A 15,079-nucleotide genomic window follows, 5' to 3' on the forward strand; every position below is an offset into this window, starting at 1 on the left:
AATAAAGTGACAAAAAGTGTTTTCCAAAGGTTTATTGTAGGAAAAGACATCTCACTCCAGTAGAAATATAAGAATATATAAGAGTCATAAAACCTAAGGCTCTTACAATATTAAAGCAGCTGATTGTGTGATTTTACAGATCAAGTTAAAGGACAGATTGGTAGGCGAGCGCACACTGGGAATGGCATTGCCGTGATTGGATGACTAGCCTGTCAGTCAAGCTCCTCACTACCTGACTGTGGTTACATCCTCCTGCTCTATAGTTATTCATATTTCTGGTGATTATGCACACACAGTGATCTTTATTCCACATGTTTAAAAGTAACGGGGAGGGAATATTTTTGGATTAAGAATAAATTAAGAAATAAATACGCTTTTTATAAATTCATTCGTTTTTTTGTCCGATGACAATTATTTCACTGAATATCAATAATTGTAATCCAAACTGAATTCATTGTCATACTTTTTGAGCAGGTTAGAGAGATTGTCAAATCATATCATTATTGGACAGACCTCTGCTGTACAAAGGCAAAATACCTAATTGCCAGAGTGTAGAACTGAGAAAATTGTTGTTGTTGTTTTGTTGTTTGTTTGTTTTTGTCCAGCCAAATGAATTGTAGGCATAATGTCTTTATTTTATTAAGTTATTTACCTACATAAAAATATTGAGCTCCAACTTGACCTTTGACCCTTATTCGGAAGTTACTGTATGTCGGCCTTTGCATTGTCTTAAGTGGTCATGCCAAGGCAAAAGGCATTAACTTCCATTTGATCGCTCACTTGATTGGATGTAACTTCTCAGAGGACGTGTTTTGCAATAGATTGTTATCGGGTTACAATAAAATGTGAACTATGTATTTAATTGTGAATTGTGACTGCTGAGCTGGTGTGTGTGATTAGGCTAGGAGGTGTGTGTCTAACGTTATGTGAGTCCTAACCTACTCACACTGCCACAGGCTGGCAGGGAGGACTAGCCTGCATGACACGAGAAAAGCATTCATTCCAAATCATTTATGATTACTTATAACTGGAAAGCCATCTAGTTATTGTTTATTTCCTATGCTTTGCATTCTGATCGCATTATATGGGAGCAGTTTGGTTAGCCTAAGCTAGCCCACGCTTGCTAGCTAGATAATAAGTAATGTTATAGCCTAAAAACAACCACTGCAACATTTTACACTTTAGTCAAGCTACTGTGTGTGTGTGGAAATGCTTCAATGACACATATTAGGCATAACACCTTAGCTCCAGCGCGGTAAACAATAACTAAGCTACACTTTCATGTGCAGCAAAACAAAGGCAGAGAACAGTAACTGATGTTACTGGAGTCTGCCTTGGCTTCTATACGACTTTTGGAAGTTACTGCAAAGTCAACCCACTATTTTCTCCAAAAACACAACAAAATTGACTCAAGATATTTGTCCACATGATAAAGCAGGCTTGAAGCAGAAACAGCCGCTCCTCCTCTCCAGCAGGTGGCAGCATGCACTGAAAACACAAGAAAGCAGGTTGAATTCCCAGCTGACTTTTCCTTCCAGGAGACAAACAGACATGTTTAGGATTCCTACCTCAGTTAGTGGGAACCAGAACCCGACCTGATTTAACACAAGAGAAGAAGACAATGCTGTTATTGTTCTTTAAAGGCTGACAACTAATAATAATAATAATAATGATTGGATTTATATAGCGCCTTTCCAAGGCTCAAAGCGCTTACACAGAATCATTATTCGTTCACACCATTCGTACCGGTGGTTCAGAAGCGTGGCAGCCACACATTGGCGCTCAACGGGCCCTCCAAACCACCATCATCATTCATGTCTACATTCATACCAATCATACCAATCATACCATTCATGTCTACATTCATACCAATCATACCAATCATACGAGGCAAGGAGGGTTAAGTGTCTTGCCCAGGGACACAACGATTAACAGCTGGGAGGGAGCAGGGATCGAACCGCCAACCCTTGCGTCATTGGCTGACCCGCTCTACCTCCTGAGCTAAAGCCGCCCTGTTCTGAACTTCACCTGGAGCCTTCTTGAACTAACTTATAGCCTATTCTGACCTTTTAATTAAAAAAAAAGACTGCTATTTATTAGACTGGGATGCACAGTTGGTTTCACTACTGTTGACAAAATATACTATAAGTCGCTTTGGACAAAAACATCTGCTAAAACGGGTCCTTGAGCAGGTTCCAGGGGGTCTCTAGCAAAAAGGGCAATACTTTATTTTCACAATAATTACATTGATAAATAACAATGACTATTTTGTTCATGGCTTTCATACACTTTCTGTAATAAAACCTTGGGGGAAAAACTTATGAAATGGGGTCCGTGATCTAATTTGTCTCAGTTTAGGTTTCCTTGACGTGAAAACGTTTGAAAACCACTGTACTAAATGACATAATGTTGTGATGTAATGTAATATAAGTAAATGTCATGTGATGTAATGTAGCCTGATAGTGAACTGGTCTAGTGGACTGACCTTGGGCCTTCCTCCTGTAGTAGATGAATCCAGCCAGAGGTAAGATCAGACCCAGAGCCAGTCCTGAGGCTCCGATGGCCAGCTTGTTTCTCACAGACTCAGACATCGACGGGTCTGTTGAGACAGAGACAGGTCAAACAGATGACCTGGACAGCAGGGGGGATTGGCCACGCACAATTGGGGAGAAAGTGTGTGTGTGTCTGTGTGTGTGTGTGTGTGTGTGTGTGTGTGTGTGTGTGTGTGTGTGTGTGTGTGTGTGCGTGCGTGCGTGCGTGTGTGCGTGCGTGTGTGTGTGTGCGTACATGTGTGCGTACATGTGTGTGCGTGTCGGGGGGGGGGGGGGGGGGGGGGGGGTTGCAGGTAGTTACCCCAGTCCAGGATCACAGGCTCCATCAGGCTGGGATGCTCCACCACACAGGAGATCATCTCTCCAGACCTGTTCAACACAAACACACACGCACACGCACACACACACACACACACACACACACACACACACACACACACACACACACACACACACACACACACACACACACACACACACACACACACACACACACACAGTTTATGGGAATGCAAATTTAAGTTCAGCATGATAATCTTCACAAACAAATAACTGTTATGACTTTTGGAACATAAATTAATTTTTATCAAATGCTTCAAAAGGCAACCCAAATTTGCGTTCCCATAAAGTTTCTGGATAAAGCCTACAAAAATACGTCATCCCTGCGGTAGGCCTACTCTATTGCTGATTACAAACATACATTTATTTTTATTTATTTCATTATGGCATCTGATAATATGAAATAGCCTTAAAACATTGGCATCAATATAATTACATATTTTATTTGACAATATTAGTATTGGGGTAGTATCATCCTTGAGCTCAAAAATATTTAGCAACGTATACACGCTGAAAATGGCAGGTTTTACATGGTCGACAATGACATATAGGCTATACCTTTTGACTGTTTTATGTTTGTGGGGATTATATATACATATAGGCTATACCTTTTGACTGTTTTATGTTTGTGGGGATTATATATACATATAGGCTATACCTTTTGACTGTTTTATGTTTGTGGGGATTATATATACATATAGGCTATACCTTTTTACCGTTTTATGTTTGTGGGGATTATATATACATATAGGCTATACCTTTTTACCGTTTTATGTTTGTGGGGATTATATATACATATAGGCTATAGAGACAGTCGGCATGTGTGGGAACGCCCACAAAATGTTATGGCGCGCGAGTGGGGTAAAACCGCCCATATATCTCAATGGGCTGACTCACCAAAGGAAGGTACTGAGGCTCTAGAGAGTTTTGGGGATTCTAACTTTGTGTAACCCGTGTGGGTGTGTTCGTGGGTGGGTGGGTGGGTGGTTTGGGTGTGTGTGTAGGGTTGACTTTCTCTGGAACTGCATGGTCTAAGGTCAGTCATCTACATTACAAAGGATAACATGAAGTAATTTGATCACAGGGACTTATAATGTACAATTAAGCATCATTGGAAGAGTGGCAGAATATGCACGCACTCAATATTCAGACTATTACCTAAATCTATATCTAAAGAAAAGTTGCACGCTCTTCTCTGGGTTTGTCTCTGTGACATTGCCATGACATGACTCACCTGGGCGTGTACTCCAGGTAGGACTGGATCTGGTAGTACCAGTCCCCGTCCCCCATCTCAGTAGTGGAATAGACATCAGAGGTGATGTGCTTTCCATTTCTCAGCCAGCTCACATCGATTTGTTTTGGGTAGAAGTTGTAGGCGCTGCACATCAGCATAGCAGTGTGCCTCCCACCAGAGGGCGTCACTGAGCTCAGTCTGACAGAGGGTTCAACTGTATAGGAGACATTATTATTATTATTATTATTATTATTATTATTATTATCATCATCACCATCATCATCATTATTGTTGCTGTTGTTGTTGTTGTTATTATTATTATTATAATAATAATAATAATAATAATAATAATAATAATAATTATTATTATTATTATTATTATTATCATCATCATCGTCCTCATCGTCATCACCAGGGGGCGTCACTGAGCTCAGCCTGACAGAGTGTTGCTTTAGGGCCTAAACCAAGTCTGCAAAGCTAAAAGCATATTTTCTGCATTCACTTTGAATTCTCTATCACACTCACTTTTTGCAAAACACTGCACACAGTTTTCTCTTGTTCTCTACATTAGACACAACATTCAAAAACACTGCACACAGTAATGTGTAGTTTTCTCTTGTTCTCTACATTAGACACAACATTCAAAAACACTGCACACAGTAATGTGTAGTTTTCTCTTGTTCTCTACATTAGACACAACATTCAAAAACACTGCACACAGTAATGTGTAGTTTTCTCTTGTTCTCTACATTAGACACAACATTCAAAAACACTGCACACAGTAATGTGTAGTTTTCTTTTGTTCTCTACATTAGACACAACATTAAAAAAGTAAAATAGCTATGTTCATTTGGAAGCCCTCGCAAACTACATTTACCAATTGGCTACATCCACTCATCACACATATAAGCATTAATATGTGAACTGTTCATTCTGAAATCAGAGCTTTACCACTATGAAAAAGCCATACGTGCATCATTCATTTTGCAAACTTGGGGATCTATGAGCTTATAGGTCTAGTTTGTGTTTATTTATTTATTTGTTTATTTGGACGGGACAGTGCAAAATTAATGAACACAGAAACCATAGAACAGATACTAAAACCTGGAACATAGTAAAAGTGTAAAAATTGCCGGATTTAGCACAAGGCTAATTTCCATCCGTTGTCCCCATAAAACATAAAACACAATAAACATAAAATGTAAAACATAATAAAACATACATAAAACATAAACATAAAACAATTATTTCATGGATTTTTTTTTATACTGCATGGCCGCCATCTACTTGAAAAAACATGGGTATCTTGAATTGTGAGATAGAAGGAAGCTTCTGAGCAATTTGAAATTCTGCATCTATAAATGTATGACTTGAGTCCGAGATCATCCATATCAGACTTCTACCCAACCTTACAATAATTCATACAATTTTGAAGAGACATTTAATGGTTTTGAATGCAGTGTCTCATTTTATCAGTGATTTGTGGAGTTTTGCAGTTTGTGTTAAGAGTTTTGAGAAAATGAGCCCTTTCAGAAACTCTCATACTGTAGTACTAGTTGCAGTATTAGTGTTTTACCACAAGATGGCATCACTGAGCTGAGTCTGGTTCAGATTTTGTGGACAACAAACCTTTACAATCTACAACAATCTGCTTAATAAGAATATATTTGTCGATGGAAGGATTTTACTGATCAATAGACAATCTATAAATCAATATAGATATTTCATAGAAGGAAGCAGATTGACAGCATACGTAGTATCTACATTATGAAAATAAACTTAAATTGAGGTCAATTTAAACATTTAAAGTAGAAACACTAACATCTTGATCTAATCTATTTCCAACTGAATTCATTTTGTGTTGAAATTAAATTCAAAGACTAAGAGCTCTGTAGTCATTTACATCAGTGATGTGTTTATTATTATTATTATTATTGGTGTTTATTTCATGGTGTTGATAGAGAGCAGCAGCTCACCTGTCTTAGACAGAGCAGCGGGGTAGTCATTCTCAATGCTGGGTTTGCAGTAGGTCTCCTTCGCAGCCTTCATGTCCACCAGGAATCCAGGCAGGCTGTTGAGGTACGCTGCTTGCTTCAGCCCAAACTCACTGTATCCAACACATGTCCCCACACTGCTGCTGAACCTGACATACTCTACCTTGTTGTGATACATAGATCTTATGAACTCTATGTCCTTCAGCTCAGTGGAGTTGAACACACACCAGTCCACCTCATATTGCTCAAATCCATCTAGAGATTAAAAAAAAAATCTGATTCAGATATATAAATATACCGTAATATATGAGGAACATTTAAATTGAACATTATGAGGTATGAGCTAGTTATTGATCAGGTATTGCTGTATTGATCCTACCTGCTCCATACAGACTGATGAAGAAGAGGGAGAAGAGCAGAACAGATGTAGCCATGTTCCTCTGCTGAGTTCACTAACTGACTGACTCAAACTGAGTCCTGCTATGAAAACCAATGTAGGAGCCACACACTGGTCACATGACCAGCATCACCTGTTGTCAGGCAGACAGTCCAGCCTAAAGGCTGCTGGTGGCAGAGCAGTATCACAGAGAACTACATTGACCCTGTAATACTTATAATAAAGTAATCTGGCTATAATTTATCTATTATAGATCTACAGTACAAATACCTAACAGTTATCTATTATAGAACTACAAAATATATCTAGATCAACTGCTATCTGGAAATTTATATTCTATTATGTGTCTGTTACAGACAGACATACAGACAGGCAGACAGACAGACAGGTAGGCAGACAGACATACAGACAGACAGACAGACAGACAGACAGACAGACAGACAGACAGACAGACAGGCAGAAAGACAGACAGACAGACAGGTAGGTAGGTAGGTAGGTAGGTAGGTAGGTAGGTAGGTAAGTAGGTAGGTAGGTAGGTAGGTAGGTAGGTAGGCAGACAGATAGGTAGGTAGGTAGGTAGGTAGGTAGGGAGGCAGACAGATAGGTAGGTAGGTAGATTCAAGATTCAAGATTATTTTAATTTGTCCCGAGGGAAATTTGTCTTGGACATACAGGCTGCCACATAGGTACACAGTGCCATAACAAAAACAACAACAAAAAACAATAGTGCATAGCACACCAGTGCCGACATGTGCAAACACACAACCAAAGTGCAAACATCAATAATTTACAGTACAATCAACAATACATTACCTATGACCTGAGTTTAGGAGACTGACTGATATGGGGATGAAAGAGTATTTGTATCTGTTGAGGTGTCTTTTTTTGTTCTTGATTGGGACTCTGTAACGCCTGCCAGATGGAAGCAGTTCGTATTCTGAATACAAGACATGAGAGGGGTCAGCAATGATCTTCCTAGCTTGTCTGATTACAGTTTTCTCAAAGAGTATTTGAAGGGTGGGGTGCTCCCTCACCCCCATCCAGGGGCGTATCTACGGGTGGGCCTGGGTAGGCACAGGCCCACCCACTTCTTGCCCTGGCCCACCCAAAAAAAAAAAAAAAAATTGTTGTTAATTGGTTGTTTTCTAGAGGCAAACTTGCTGCTGCATTGCTAGCCAATGGTTTTGTTACTTTTGTAAAAACGCAGGGCACATCATCTCCAGAGTCTAATGCATGACAACTTCATGACATCTAGGAATTTTGTTCTCTCTGTGGATAAATAAACCAGAGGGCGTCTTGTTCAAACTTGAAGCAGCCTCAGTGTTGTTATTTTTTAAACTCACAGCAGTATATGGATCAGTGGTTCTAATTTCTGTATAAAGTAACAGTATACACACAAGTATAAGCATTCATGTATGCAACATTTGGCACCTATACGTAACCTTTTAAGGTTGAGATAATTGTATTATCATTATATGGTCCAAATATTTCAGTAAAGCACTTGAAACACTTGAAATATTCTTGCTTGGGTGGTATCATTCTACTTGAAATGATGGTCAAATGCATTATTTTTAGTAAAATAACACGTCAAATTTCGGCCGGGCATCTGCACCCCTTCCTATCCAGGCCCACCCAATTTGATCCAGGCCCACCTATAATTCAATTTCTGCATACGCCCCTGCCCCCATCACTTTCATTGCAGTATGAGCCAGTCTATTTATTTGTGATTTCAGCTTAACTGGTAAGTTGCCAAACCAAGCAGACATACCGTAACGAAAAATGCTCTCTATAACAGCATGATAAAATAATAACAAAATCCTCTGTCCGACCCCAAACACCCTGAGTCGTCGCAGGAAGTACAGTCGCTGCTGGATCCTAGAGCACACAGAGAGCGGGGATTGTTTTGAACAGCCAGAGGGAAGAGAGAGACATCACCTGCAATGCTGTTACAGCCGGGGGAGCGACGCTCATGTCTCCGGGTGAGCGAGAGGGGTTACCACCGGAGGAGCCGGCCCAACCAAGCCGCTACACACACCCCACGGTTGCTGCGCAGAAAGCCGAGGTGGAGATCGACGCCGGTGGTGTTCGCCCTGCTGTCTTGAACACGCCGCCCCCTGGGGGAGCGGGACGGGAGGACGAGCGAGTGCAAGAGCTGGAGGACGACGACAGGGACATCACGGATGTCACAGGGGGTGAATGGATACGCAGGCAGGCGGAGGACGCGGATATCGGTCCGGTGCTCGCGTGGGTGGCGGCCGGACGCCGGCCCCCTGTGGAGGAGATTCACCTGTTTTCCGGTGCCACAAAGGGACTGTGGAACATGTTTACCGACCTGCGTCTGGAAGAGGGGCTGTTGAGGAAGGCAGGACACGGGATGAGGGGGTCCCAGACGGTTGTGCCCAGCTGGCTGCGGAAATTGGTGCTGCAGTGGGCGCACAGGGGCCGCAGCGGTAAGGATCATGACGGGCCGGAGAAGATGCTCTGCGATTTTGAAACAATTGAAAAAGAAGCAGTTTACAATGGTTACTAGTTATCTGGCACATTTTACCACAAATTAGACGGCCTAGGTAATTCATGGGAAATACTGGTGTATTGTGTAGAGTGGCAGGAACATGGGACAACTTCTCTCTTTAACCTCACCAACTGGTGGATAATTTATTTACACAAAACAAAAACATTACAGTGGTGATTTATTACCTCAGTAAACACTTTCCTTGAGTTTAGGGTGTCGCTCACCAGTTTCAAGTATTCAATGGCCACATGACCATATTAACTGCTAATTTAATATTGTAGCGATCCAGGTAATCCAGGTAATTACAGGTAATGTGGTGTTTCCGTGTTTAGCTAGGAACTGATGTGTGGCGGTTGTTCCTGGGGGGAAGTGTGTGTATGTGACCATCCTGTCGGGAGCATGGGCAGTCAAGCTAGGGAATGAGCTAGAGTGGTCGTGTGTGGAGCTAGCAGCAAGGCTACCGCTGGAAGCTAATGGAATGAGCCTGTGAATAAAAGCCCTGTACCAACTACTGTCTCCTGGTTCCTGTGGACGAATACTCGATTTGTTACATTGGTGTCTAGGAGTGGGATCGATATCGCCTCTGCGTCGGCCGAGAGGAGAGAGAGTGAGGAGGAACGACGGAGAAAGTTGGAATCGACGGCTGACGGCTCGAGCGACCTAGCGGTAGCAGGCTAGCTGCGTGTGCTAGCTGCTAGGGGCGCCACGTGTGATGGTGCACGGCGGAGAATGGCCATTGGCGAACGGGAGAAAAGAGGAGCTGACGACGGGGATCAGCTCGGTGCTGGCGGGCATGGAAGCCCATTTGTTGAGAGAAGTCAAACGGCTGTTGGAAGCGATTCCTGCCTGGGCAGTGGAGCTGTGGCGGGCGCTGCGGGAAGTCAGGCGGCGTGTGGACGAGTTGAGCATAGAGGGAGCGCAGTGTGGAGAACGGCCGGAGGAGCCACAAAAGAGACTGTGTTGGACCTGCGGAGAACCGGGCCACGTGGCGAGGTGGTGCCGAAGCGGTCCCGGGAGACGGACCGGGTATGCGGAGCAAAGGTACTGGGGACAGCAGGGAGCCTGCTGGGCATGCGGTGCATTGGGGCACATAGCCAGAGAGTGTCAAGAAGCTGTCGGGGACTGGAGAACAGCGGGAGAGGAGAGACGTGCAGGCGGCAGACAGGTGAGACTTTGTTGGACGTGCCGTTCGCCTGAGCACTTAGCCAGAGACTGCACGGAGAGTGTGAACGCTGGAAGAGACACACAGCCGGAGCAACAGGCAGAGGAACAGCGGAGTAGCGGAGCAGTGGAGCAGCCTGAGCAACAAGCAGCGGAGCAGTGCAGAGCCGGTCATTCAGGTCAGGAGAGTGTGGACTGTGTGTCCAGATGGACGGGTGTTGCTAACGCCGGAGAAGCCTAGCTGCTCTGCATACCAGCCGGTAGAGGGCAACATCATTATTAGCGACGAGACCATCAGGAGAGCGGGGATTGTTTTGAACAGCCAGAGGGAAGAGAGAGACATCACCTGCAATGCTGTTACAGCCGGGGGAGCGACGCTCGTGTCTCCGGGTGAGCGAGAGGGGTTACCACCGGAGGAGCCGGCCCAACCAAGCCGCTACACACACCCCACGGTTGCTGCGCAGAAAGCCGAGGTGGAGATCGATGCCGGTGGTGTTCGCCCTGCTGTCTTGAACACGCCGCCCCCTGGGGGAGCGGGATGGGAGGACGAGCGAGTGCAAGAGCTGGAGGACGACGACAGGGACATCACGGATGTCACAGGGGGTGAGTGGATACGCAGGCAGGCGGAGGACGCGGATATCGGTCCGGTGCTCGCGTGGGTGGCGGCCGGACGCCGGCCCCCTGTGGAGGAGATTCACCTGTTTTCCGGTGCCACGAAGGGACTGTGGAACATGTTTACCGACCTGCGTCTGGAAGAGGGGCTGTTGAGGAAGGCAGGACACGGGATGAGGGGGTCCCAGACGGTTGTGCCCAGCTGCCTGCGGAAATTGGTGCTGCAGTGGGCGCACAGGGGCCGCAGCGGTAAGGATCATGACGGGCCGGAGAAGATGCTCTGCGATGTTCGTAAACTTTTCTACTGGGGCAAACACAAGGAGGACGTGCGGAGCTACTGCAGTGCGTGCGATGGCTGTGGGACACAGGGGGGGGACCAAAGAGAGTCACCCTGCAGAGGACTAACCCCACTGGGGGTTGAGAAGGACTAGAGTGCTTCAGATGGGACAGAAGCTGTAAAAGGGGGGATGGAAATGGTGGTGGTCGGAAGGAAGGTAATGAAGGGGAAAGAAACGGAAGGAAGGTAAAGAAAAGAGGGAAAACGTAAATGGGTTTGAGTTCAAATTGATTGATTGGAAGTTGGAAACCCTCATTAATGTTCGCTTGCACCTGTGTTACTTCCTGCCTTTTAGACACAAAATGGCTGCTGGTGAAAAAGGCCCATTAAACTGGTTGATCTCCGAAGTTAGTGATCTCAGTAAAGGACAGGTCTGATTTGTGCATTGAAATCCGGCCGAGCCAGGCCACCTTCGGTGTGACCTCGGAGGCATTAAAGGCACTGTGTGTAAGATTCTGCACTATTAAATATCCCCAAACTAATACCTTGTATATATAGAGGAGGTATAGTGATTTATTTCTGTGTTTACAACTAAGCCACGCCCCCTCCCTGTGTTGTGATGGCCCTCTGTCCTTCCCCTCTAACATCCCGAATCTGTTTACATAGAAACCCCTCCCCCGAGAAGCCGACCTAGTGAGCCCCTCCCAGCCCACAGCCCAAAACAGAATTTTGTAGACCAAGATGGCGGAACCCTGATGCGGGCATTCCTGACTTTTATTACATTCCCTGATCCACCTTATATATGCGGTTTCATACTTTAGCCAAATCGCCGCCGAAAAGAAATATCTCAGACCAGAGTCAACCTTGCCGGTCTGGCTTTCACTAGATGGAGAGCCCTACGAGCAGCTATATCTGGCCTGCAAAGTGACTCGGAGCTGGCGTGTTCTCCTGTACACAGTGGTAAGTAACGTTATCGCGTTTGCATGTCCCATTTCAGTAACGTTACGCATGATAGCGAAATGTACAAGTTGTTATCGATATTGTGAATTTGTTCTGTGAATGTTGTAATCACTTGGCTAACTGTTGCTTTTCACGGCTATTCAAATGACTTTACACTGCTAGTGTAGCCTGCTGCTGCAGGATTTGATTAGCTTGTCGTTCGTGTATAACTTATACACAGACATTCTGGTGACACTTCCCATTACAAATTTCGCATGCATTTTCTGTTTATAATTACGTCCAGTTGCTGTCACTATGACGCAGAACGGTATAGTAATGTGTAAACACTTAGAAAGGCCATGGAGAAAAGCTAGCTTCGCTAATGTTAGCAGTTTGTTGTTCTATTCTAACTATCTCACTAAGCAACGTTACATTAGAAAATAGCTGTAACACCGTCCAAACAAATCAAGGTTTGGTAAAAGTATCTAATTCATGACAATGTGGAGGAACCCTGCCTTGATATCTACCAGCTACAAAATAGATGATTCAAATTAATACTAAACACGTTTCCATTTGTCTGATTTTCAAGGTGCCAGTCATCCAGTCATCCAGAAGATGACAAGATAGAAAACAAGTGGACCCACCATTATGATATTTGAGATGGAGAAATTGTGCTTTTATAGCAAACCTGTATAATACATGTTCTATCATCTTTGATGTTTAGATGTTTGCTGTCTGCAATCTTCTGTACACCAATAAAGTTGATATGACTTCATCCATGTCTCTTGGCCACTATTCTCCATTGTAACATTAGATTTGCCTAAAGCGGAGTGTGTCTAGCTACAGTAGCCTAGTGCCTACCAGTATTTGTGTTTCTGTGTATATATAGCCTACTTTATATAATAGACAGTGTATGTGATGTTTCTCAGTACATTGATTTCACAACTTCGTTTATCAGAAAAAATACTTTATTTGCAAAACTAAAATATGGGCTACACCAGGATGACGTGACCAGTTCCATCAGGTTCTTCAGGATGTCGACAAGATCTGCTATCGTCCTACAGCCGACCTTCCTCTCTGCGACCCTGTCTCCTCTGTCCCACTGGTGCTAGCCTGGGCTTCAGGCATACAGCTTGGTTTGCCTGCCTATAAAATACAGCAGTGATTCAAGCGTTTGAAATTAGTTTGAACAACTCTAACAATGAGAAAATACTAGCGTTGCACTATGAATACATTTTGGCCATGTCTTGGTATTAGCAGACGAACTAAAACACAGGCTAAGCTAAACGTTTTGCCTAACTGTACTTAGCAATAGGGCAGGCTATGCAAAAGGTTAGGTTACAATGTAACCTTTTCAAAATCCATGTAACCATTACATGGATTTTGATCGGTTAGCAGATTATACAAATAAGTCTTACCAAGCGGACTATTGTCAATATCCTAAAGGTTTATGACTATCATGTGAAATTTGTCATTACTCAAGCCAAATACATAGCCGAGATGCATTCGTGCTTGTTTTATGTACTTACGTCTGCAGTAGGTAGGCTATGCACAAAATAGTTGTTTATATCTCCGTTGCTTGGGAGGGAGGGAGGGAGGGAGGGAGGGAGGTGGGGGAACCAGGAAGTGCTGTGCGCTGGTGGGTGGGATCGAGATTGTTTTGGTAAACAAGTTTTGTTATGGTTTGAAATGGCGACATCTAGTGGACAAAAAAATCACACACAGTGCCTTTAAGGACTGCCTTCTCTACTCTGCATAATAAGGGGAATCCTGGAACTCCTAATAATTCTGAGCTCAAAATAAACTAATCAACAGCTCTGGGAGACCATACTTTTGTAATACACTGTAGAATAAATTATATATATATATATATATATATATCAATAGTGAGGAAATCCAGCGCACACCAGGTTGTTAGAATAGACTTCTTTTATTTAAGTTGCATAGATATGGCGAACAATGCGTTTCACTGTTGCTTCATCAGGTTCGCTTTACAAATGAAGGGAGATAGTGCCTCATCTCACTCTCCCTATACAAGGCATCACCTGCAGGTAGAAAAAATAAAGTTAATACATCATAAAAATGGACTCAGATCAAGTATTTCATTCAGACCATTGGGCTCAACTGTGTTTAAGGTGTGTATCCAATATGCTCCCCTCCTAAGTAATTGGTTGATGATATTTCCCCTTCTTGGGTAAGACTCTCTCAATGCCTATTCATTTCATAGAGGCTGCAGAGCCATGATTTCTGTCATTGTAGTGGTGAGCAATTGCATAATCCATGTTGCCATTTCTTATAGCTGCCTTGTGTTCTGCAATTCTTAATTTAAGATTGCGTTTAGTTTGGCCGACATATATGAGACCACAAGGACATTTAAGCATGTAGACTAGTAGTTGTATGGGACTGCTACCCCTGAGGATAGAGAGAAAAAATCATTTTTTAGGTGGGCGTGTTTAGGACCCCTACGTCATCAAAAGGGGCGTGGCTTCTTTTTGTGCAAAAGTCAATTTTTCAGTAGTTCCTTAAAGTACACTTCTGTATTTTGCCCTGTGTTTAAACCATCTATGTGCAAAATGCTTTAATCCAGTAGTTCCTCAAAGTACACTTTATGCATTTCCGTCATACCCCCTAGACCAGTCTTGTTTTTTTTTGCGATTTAATTATCAGGTCCATATCAACATAGCGCAGCAACATCATATGATGTTTTTTTGACCACGGGCTAATGCAATTAGGCCCATTTTGCAAGTAGTTGCTAAATGGCTCAAATATAATTTGAGCAATCTCAATCAATCTCTATCTCGCCGCATCACGCTTTTTGATCTCGGCCAAATGCGATTTGGCCATTTTAGGAACTGAAACTAGCCTACAGATTCCTCTGCTCACTGGTGTTTCACAATCTCACCCCCACCACCAACGACAGATTCCTCTGCTTGTTGATGTTTTCTCTGACTCACCCCCGGCCCTCAGGTTCCCCTTCCCAGCCCACCCCATCCCCCACGTTTTATTTGTCTATTACCACGGCCGGTGTTCTGTCGATTTCACAATCACTTCCGTTTTAAATA

At 43.5% G+C, this 15,079-nt stretch overlaps 1 protein-coding gene across 1 annotated transcript; it reads right to left on the bottom strand.

Moving 5' to 3' along the window:
* Window positions 1–23: 23 nt before the first annotated feature.
* Window positions 24–6,577, bottom strand: LOC310774374 (H-2 class II histocompatibility antigen, I-E beta chain-like). The gene is made up of 7 exons (XM_083634437.1): window positions 6,499–6,577; window positions 6,102–6,374; window positions 4,126–4,339; window positions 2,854–2,921; window positions 2,486–2,599; window positions 1,569–1,595; window positions 24–1,488 (listed from the first exon to the last, which is right to left on the bottom strand). Exons 1-6 carry the CDS (start codon window positions 6,551–6,553, stop codon window positions 1,570–1,572), a joined length of 750 nt encoding a protein of 249 aa, XP_083490563.1. The 5' UTR covers window positions 6,554–6,577; the 3' UTR covers window positions 24–1,488; window position 1,569.
* Between the last annotated feature and the right edge of the window lie 8,502 nt (window positions 6,578–15,079).

Source organism: Poromitra crassiceps (assembly GCF_964638095.1).
Source record: "Poromitra crassiceps genome assembly, chromosome: 3".
NCBI classification, from domain to species: Eukaryota; Metazoa; Chordata; class Actinopteri; order Beryciformes; family Melamphaidae; genus Poromitra; species Poromitra crassiceps.

Coding starts and splice junctions, on each gene's coding strand:
- LOC310774374 (XM_083634437.1), bottom strand. CDS start 6,553: ATGGCTACATCTGTTCTGCTCTTCTCCCTCTTCTTCATCAGTCTGTAT. Junction 2,922..4,125: donor TACCTGGAGTACACGCCCAG/GTGAGTCATGTC, acceptor TGTGTTGAACAG/GTCTGGAGAGATGATCTCCT. Junction 1,596..2,485: donor CTACAGGAGGAAGGCCCAAG/GTCAGTCCACTA, acceptor GTGTTAAATCAG/GTCGGGTTCTGGTTCCCACT.